Below are 8,633 nucleotides of genomic sequence, written 5' to 3'. Positions count from 1 at the left end.
TCCCCTTCTCCTGCCCCCAATCCCTCCCAGCATCAGAGTCTTTTCCAATGAGTCAACTCTTCGCTTGAGGTGGCCAAAGTACTGGAGTTTCAGCTTCAGCATCATTCCTTCCAAAGAAATCCCAGGGCTGATCTCCTTCAGAATGGACTGGTTGGATCTCCTTGCAGTCCAAGGGACTCTCAAGAGTCTTCTCCAACACCACAGTTCAAAAGCATCAATTCTTCGGCGCTCAGCCTTCTTCACAGTCCAACTCTCACATCCATACATGACCACGGGAAAAACCATAGCCTTGACTAGATGAACCTTTGTTGGCAAAGTAATGTCTCTGCTTTTGAATATGCTGTCTAGGTTGGTCATAACTTTCCTTCCAAGGAGTAAATGTCTTTTAATTTCATGGCTGCAGTCACCATCTGCAGTGATTTTGGAGCCCAGAAAAATAAAGTCTGACACTGTTTCCACTGTTTCCCCATCTATTTCCCATGAAGTGATGGGACCAGATGCCATGATCTTAGTTTTCTGAATGTTGAGCTTGAAGCCAACTTTTCACTCTCCACTTTCACTTTCATCAATAGGCTTCTGAGTTCCTCTTCACTTTCTGCCACAAGGGCAGTGTCATCTGCATATCTGAGGTTATTGGTATTTCTCCCGGCAATCTTGATTCCAGCTTGTGCTTCTTCCAGTCCAGCGTTTCTCATGATGTACTCTGCATATAAGTTAAATAAGCACAGTGACAATATACAGCCTTGACGTACTCCTTTTCATTTGGAACCAATCTGTTCCATGTCCAGTTCTAACTGTTGCTTCCTGACCTGCATATAGATTTCTCAAAAGGCAGATCAGGTGGTCTGGTATTCCCATCTCTTTCAGAATTTTCCACAGTTTATTGTGATCCACACAGTCAAAGGCGGCCTTTCTGTGCTCTTCTTATCCTGAATTATAATTATTTACCGATAGAAATAATGTCTGTAATTTATTATGTCACAAACATGAAAAGAAAATAGTGGAGTACTGAAGGTATATGCAGACTTAATATTTACTAGACCTGTGAGGTTCTTCAGAGCAGAGTCTGGACTTTTGTTGTTTATTTTTTAGTCTGTTAAATGGACAGTCTGGTAGAACTGCAGGAAGTGCTCACTGAATTAATGAATGGATGGATTCTTTCTGATAAGGAGAGAGAGTGTGGATATCACAGCTCTCCCAACACAGGGCCTCATAGACTGATCAGTGTGATCTGGGAAACATAAGAACCTCTGAGCTAATAATGTGAGAAATTGCATTTATTTTACCATTAAAAAATTATATCTGACAGTTCTTCATTACACTCAAAGCTTGACTGCTATACTGAACTGGATGTTTTTTCTAATGGGTAATGGAAATCATTAGGGAAAAAGCCCTCTCAGTTTCCTCTTAACAATATTGGTGTAAAATTACCTCTAAGTCTGTGATATGAAGTGATCTCAATATAAATAAGTTTAGGACAAACACATGTGTGCACAGATACACATGTTCACACATGCACACACACCTAATGTAATTATTTAGCCTCTTTCTCCTATATATTTATATTATATATATAGCATAATGATATAAATATAATATAAAATAAACATGTATGTATTAAAATATTAATATGTAAATAAAATATTAACATAAGGTATATACATTTATATAGTATATTATGGGCTTCCCAGATGGTGCTAGTGGTAAAGAACCCACCTGCCAATGCAAGAGAAAAAAGAGAGGCAGGGTTGATTCCTGGGTCAGGAAGATCCCCTGGAGGAGTATGGTAACCCACTCCAGTATTCTTGCTTGGAGAATCCCATGAACAGAGGAGTCTGGTGAGCAACATTCTATAGGGTCTCAAAGATGTCAGACATGATTGAAGAGACCCAGTGTGCATATAATATATTATATAGTTAATATATTCATTATATAATATATGTATAATATATAATTATGTATATATGACTTATAGGATTTCATCATATGATTGCAAAAATGAAAAAAAAATTTCTAGATAGTGGAAAGGTATAAGCTGGTATTCTATTTCCTGGATAATACTTCAGTGCCTTTGATTTTCTTGTTCTTGTACAGGTGAAGACAGATGATAGAGTGGTTAAGATGGACCTCGGTTTACTCTTCCTAAGAGTACGCAGAATGGATGCTGGGACCTATTTTTGCCAGACAGTAGAGCATAGTTTTGTTCATACAATCCGTAAAATCACCCTGGAAGTAGTGGAAGAGGAGAGAGTGGAGGAGATGTTTAACAAAGACTTTGAAGAGGATAGGCTTCATAAGATGCCTTGTCCTGCTCAGAGCATCATCCCACGTGGGACAAAACCATGGTACAAGGAATTCTTGCAGCTGATTGGTTATAGCAACTTCCAGAGAGTGGAAGAATACTGTGAAAAGGTATGGTGCACAGATAAGAAGAGAAAAAAGCTTAAAATGTCCCCTTCCAAGTGGAAGTATGCCAACCCACAGGAAAAGAAGCTCCGTCCCAAAACTGAGCACTATCGCCTGCCGAGGCACGCGCTGGACTCCTGATGGGGTGAAATCTTCTACTGGCTTCTGAAAAATTTATATTTAGAAACTAAAAAAAAAGAGAGAAACCATATACTTTCTTTGTATTACTTAAAAAGAGTTTTCTGTAATATAGAAAGGACTATAGAGGTGATATCATAAATTGTTCTATATACTCATTTGACTGGTTAACCTCACATAAAATTAACTAATTTTTTTTTAAACCATGGATTGCTCAATGATTTCACATTCTGTTTGTCAAAAGATGACCATAATTGTAGCTTTGATTAGTTGGCTGCTCTTCCATGGCAATTATTATTTTACTCTTGAAATTAATGCAATATTGCTGAAAAATTAGATATTTTCCATAATCATGGCAAAAATAAATAAATGTTTTAATCTTTATGAATTTTGCCTTTCCGTCACAGTGTAAAATATATAGATTATCACATACTTTAACATTCTCAAGTGAACCATCTGTACTCTTTTAAGAATTAATGTCGTAGTGTTGTCTAAGCCATGAACTTTATGAAGCAGGTCTGTTGTAATTATTGTAAACTATGAAAGAAAAATTGTGGTCACTAAAAAAAAAAAAAAAAATTGTGGTCACTTTGAGGCTTGTGTCCTTCCTAAAACGTTCAATAATAAACCACATTCACAATAGTTCTGTTTCAGAATGAAAACACATTCTTTGAATTTCACTCCAGGGCAGAAAGAAGAAAGTTAACGTTAACATCTCAAAGACAGCAAAGAATGTCAAGACAGATGGAGTGACAGAAAACATTTTTGCTGCCCTCTTGTGGTAGAAAAGGTATATTCTCACATCTTTTTTTAATTCTATGGATTGTCCAGTAAAAATTTAGAACCAGTCTTTCAATAAACACATCTAGGTCATTTTCAGAAAAAAAAAAAAAAATTAACAAGTAAAAATGTGATTCTTATAAGATATTTATGAATAATTTATTACCTCACAAACCAAAAATGAAGGTATTAAAGCACTGAAGCCCTATTAAAACTTAAATTGTAAAGATTATTTAAAAAAATAATCTTCCCAGAAATCTAAAAGCTATTCCAGAAACATGTTTTATTTTTTAAAAAGTAAAATATTCTGCACTCAGATATCAATATTTCCTTTTAATTTTATATTAAATAGGAAAGTTGTTTCATGAGGTTCAATTAACTACCAAGATGTTTAGAGCATCTTTACTTGTTTCTTATAAATATTATCAGAGGTTTTTATATTTGAAAATGACTATTTCCTGAAGTTTTTTTATCTTATTTTATTTAGCTGTTAATTTTCTAAAGTATGAAATTCTGAGAGTTTTCATTTAACTAAAACTAAATGCAAGTGAATTACACATAAATAATTATGAATATTTATTTAAATTTAAGTTTGAATGACATTATTCTCGGTTTTCAAAATTAGCTTATAGGCTATAGTTGATAATATGATGGTTTGCAACTTCATTCAAGAATTAGTAAATTTAAGAAAGTTTGGAAAGTTCGTTAAATAAGTTGCCAAGCTCCAAAAGTCCTAAAGGAAACAAATATGTTAGAAATTAACATTCTCTGAAGTGCACAGTTGTTATTTACCTAGAAATCCACTGGAGGTCATTACTGTCCATTTCAGTATTAACGGAAAGCTGTATGTGTTTCAATAAAGGCCTACCGAGTGTGGAGATAGAGAACCATAACCCCAGATCAGAGGGTCCTTAGCAAAGTTTGTGTCTGCAGGACTCAAAGCACCATTGAAAATATTGTTCTATTAACACAAGAGAAGGGAAAGTAGGATTTTCTCCTGTATTCAATTTTTTTTTTTTTAGAATAAGGCAGGTACAGTATATGTGACTATCACTTCCATCTCAATAACACACCCAAAAGCAGTTAATGAGAGCAGTGATGTTAACTGTAAGCTAAAATATTTTGTAGCTTGAGAAATAAAACTGAGGAAAATAACTTTTCTGTTATATAAATCTTAAGAATTAAATGATTCTACAAGCTGTTTCAACTAAAATGAGATGATTATTTTAATAAGGCCAAAAAACCTTTTAAAAATGCTAACTGATAGTCTGATAAATTTTGAGGACACAAGTTCACAATTTAGGGAGAGGACTAAATTTAATATATACTTATTTTTCCATCTTCTTACTTTCTGTCTCTCTCCCACCCTTTTTTCCCTCCTGTATTCTCCCCCATGCAGGTATCCTGTCTCTCTCTCTCACACACACGCACACACACACACTTTTAAGATACTGCCTTTTCAAAAGACAAACCAACAACCTATGCTGTCCTGTCCTTCTTGACAATCTGAAACATACCACAAAACATATTCAGCCTTTTGTTCTGTTTGGCATTAGAAATCAAATGTAGAATCTCCTTTGAGAAATGTGCAAACTTGGAAAATCACAGGTGAATTGGTCCTCTTTATGCCCCTTTTCTTGAACTCAGGAAGGACACATACTTAGTCACCTACCCTGGCCCCAGCACATTTTCCCCAGACATCATGCCCTCTGGGAACACACAGGTGAGAATCCTAAGGGACATCTCCACGTAAGTCAGTCTCCTGCTTCTTCAGATGTCCTCTGTGATGTTCTCCGGGAAGGGAGAGGACCTGTGAATAGAATGAGCTTTGGCATAAAATCATGTGCACCTCAGTTTTCAGTCCTGTGTCACCTGTTAAGCTAAAGATGGAGATTTGTTAGCTAGAAGGACTATAACTTGAATAGAATTTACTCTATGATTTGTGAGGTCTCTTACACATCTAGCCTTTTATATTGTTAATGTTTTCTTTTGTGTTTATTACTGAATATTTCAGTGCAAATTTATCAACTCGGAGAAACAGAGATTAAAAATAGAAGTAAACACTAATACGAGCTCTAGAAAAAAAAGGGAACAGAAAGTCTTTGCCTGCTAAGTAAGTGGCAATTCTATATACATATATATGTGTATATATATATTAGAGTCTTTTTTCCTTCCTAAAGTTAGTTAAATACTTAGGAGATTTTTATCGAGTATTTAATATTTACTATAGGGTATAGGGTTTTATAAATCCTCATAGTGATTATGAACATTTGTAAAATTTGTAAAATACAGTAAATCATTTTGGGTGCTTGTGTAAGCATGAATCAAACACAGCAGCTGTTGTCCTTAAAATGCATTGTCTTCAGCTTGACAGATACATTAAAATATTACAATTATTACCTAGCCTTGAATAGGTATTTGAGATCCCAGGAAAAATTGCCACAGTCATAATGACAGAAAGGAGTTGATGTTCTTTTTCTTACCGCAGAGAATCACGTTGAATTACTTCTTCAAAAGCAGTGCTCATTTTTCAGGCCAACAATTGTTGCATTTGAATCAGATATAAATAATTGATTTCCAATGAAAACTTTTGATTATAGTATGTTATTTAAGCTGGTATGTTTATTTTTCTTGGGAAGATAGCATTATCTTTTGGCTTTCATTATAAACTGAGTGTGTTCTGTTTGTGTTTAAATGGCTTAGTTATAAACTGGAGGACTGTACTAGGGTATTTTTGTCTCTATGACTTCCTTTTATTTGCTTGCCTGCATCCATAACAGCATGTGCCATATTGTTTCTGCTCACTGATGATAAGCTATGAGACTTATTACCACATGGTGGCAAGCTGCAAAGACCATTGACAATGGGTCTCTGACTGTCACATGGATCTGCCAATGTACACTGAATAATTTGTACCATTATGTATAATTTCTATTTAGTTCAACTTAGAGGATAAAGAAATAAATATTTGTGAAACCCTTAAGTGTTGTCTGAAGAGTGTTTTCTAAGTTCTTGTCTGTTGAACCCAAGTTTCATAATAATGTCAAGCCTGAATGTCAACATGCAATACTGGACGAGCATTAATTTTCAAGGATTTAGAATAGACTTTAGTTCACTTTCGTTTCAAATGTATAAGTCAACTTTCTAAGAAGGAGAGTGTTCATCTCATTGCCTTGGAGCAGTTGGATTTGTGCCTTCCACACTGTGTTTCTAGAACCAGTAGCCAGAAATTCCTTTCAAAGCTGCATCATCCAGGTGAGAGATTTAGAAAATGAATGCTTTTAAGATGATAACTGGTCGGATGTTTATGATTTTTGCAAGCCTCAACTTGTATCTAAATTGCTGTCTTTCCTAGCTCTGGGAGTTGGTGATAGACAGGGAAGCCTGGCGTGCTGCAGTCCATGGGGGTCACAAAGAGTTGTACATGACTGAGTATCTGAACTGAACTGCTAATTTTAATAAGAACTTGGGCTTCCCTTGTAGCTCAGTCGGTAAAGAATCTGCCTGCAGTACAGGAGACCCGGCTTTGATCCCTGGGTTGGGAAGATCCCCTGGAGAAGGAAATGGCAACCCACTCCAGTATCCTTGCCTGGAAAGTCTCATGGACACAGGAGCCTGGTGGGCTACAGTCCATGGAATCACAAAGAGCTGGGCATGACTGAGCAACTAACACTTACTTGCTTACTTACTTGGGGAGGTGATTTAATGATATTTAATGGTAAATGACTCCTCCTTTTGGGAGTTTTGTTTTTAAGGCCGAATTTATTGTATCAATAAGTAATTATTCCCAATGTATTAAAGGAAGAATTTGGCAATCTAGAACACTGTTTCTGGCAGCTTTGTGGTAAGAAAGTGCCATTAATGGTAACTGTTTATACATGTTTCACACTTGCATGTATGTATAATACAGGACCTACTTTTAATGTAGTATTTGATGAACCCATTGAAATGGATTTTTAGATACATATTTAGTCATTATTTGAGGGAAAGCAGGGAAACAATTGTGAGGATTAGAAATCTCGTACTTGTTATTCAAAGGGAACAGAAGTATGCACCCATCTTTTTATTCAAAAACTGTATGCCAGGCAGGGGATAGTTGCTTACTAATGCCATTAAGTTATGTAAATGAATAAAATTGAATTGCATTTGTTCTGAGAGTATGTTTTCATGGGAAATAGTCCAAATCTTCATTTTTCTCTGTGTACTAAGACCCTCAACAAGAGTGTAGCTTTAAAAATTTTTTTTCAAGTCTTTGGAATGTTGTGAAAAGTACTTCTAAATATGAATCTTGGGACTTCTGGTCAGGACGACATTAAAAAAGCCACACTTTGATTCAGAGGAGCTACAATGATGTAGCAATGATAACTGCTACATAAAAAGAAAGAAAATAGTAATTTAACAAAAAAAGAAAGAAATAGAAACATGCAAAAGGAGTCTATGAACTAATATTCCAAGACATTTCAAAATATCTGAAGCTAAGTGAAAAGTGACATCTGGAGAAAGTGATGAAAAGTGGCCTCTCAACTGGAACTGTTGGCTTAGAGCTATCTGGTTAGGGGATTCTTGGTGCCATAAAATAGGATTTGGGGAAAGGGGAAGACAAAATTATAAGTTCAACATTCAAGGAAAAAAGCAAAAGAGCTATTGACAAACAGGACGATCCCTCAGAGAGTATTCGATAAATTTAACCTATTTTGAAAGAATGGTTAAAGAGTTTCTTAATTTTACATGGCTTTTTAAAGTAGCTTAAAATAATTCAAATTTATCATGTGATTTCCATAAATCAGAAGTCCAGGCCAAAGTATTTCAGCTGGATTCTCTGCTTAGGATCTAAAAAGTTCAAAATCAGTGCATCAGCTGCCTGGGCTCTGGTAAAGAATCCACTTTCGAGTTCGTTCAGGCAAATAGGAGATTCTGTTCCTTGTGGTTCCAGGACTGCCCTGCCCCATGTTAATAGCAGTAGGCTACTGAGTCCTTGTCAGACTCAGACCCTCTCTGTCTTTCTCTTATGCTGCATTTTTCTGCCTCCGATTAGAGGAATATCTCTGTTTTAAGGGTTTATGTGATTAGATTGGGCCTACCCAGGTAAAGTTTGTAATTTTAGTTACATTACTAATGTTCTTTCGTCGTGTAACAACATATTTTCAGATTCTGAGGATTCAGTTCAGTTCAGTTCAGTCGCTCAGCCGTGTCTGACTCTTTGCGACCCCATGAATAACAGCACGCCAGGCCTCCCTGTCCATCACCAACTCTCAGAGTTCACTCAAACTCATGTCCATCGAGTTGGTGATGCCATGCAACCATCTCAT

General features: G+C 35.9%; 1 protein-coding gene across 1 annotated transcript in view; it reads left to right on the top strand.

The window, feature by feature from the left end:
* The window catches only part of SEMA3E (sema domain, immunoglobulin domain (Ig), short basic domain, secreted, (semaphorin) 3E), a 277,793-nt gene extending 271,486 nt beyond the window's left edge, over positions 1 to 6,307 (top strand). The window contains exon 17 of the mRNA XM_010848140.1: positions 2,095 to 6,307. Within this exon, the coding sequence (XP_010846442.1) occupies positions 2,095 to 2,547 (453 nt within the window). The 3' untranslated portion in view covers positions 2,548 to 6,307. The remainder of the gene's footprint in view (positions 1 to 2,094) is intronic.
* The last annotated feature ends 2,326 nt before the right edge of the window (positions 6,308 to 8,633 follow it).

This window comes from Bison bison, unplaced genomic scaffold (genome assembly GCF_000754665.1).
Source record: "Bison bison bison isolate TAMUID 2011002044 unplaced genomic scaffold, Bison_UMD1.0 scf7180017864260, whole genome shotgun sequence".
In the NCBI taxonomy this organism is placed as follows: Eukaryota; Metazoa; Chordata; class Mammalia; order Artiodactyla; family Bovidae; genus Bison; species Bison bison.
Note: the sequence above shows the minus strand (reverse complement) of the source record. Positions and strands in the feature narration are given on the sequence as shown.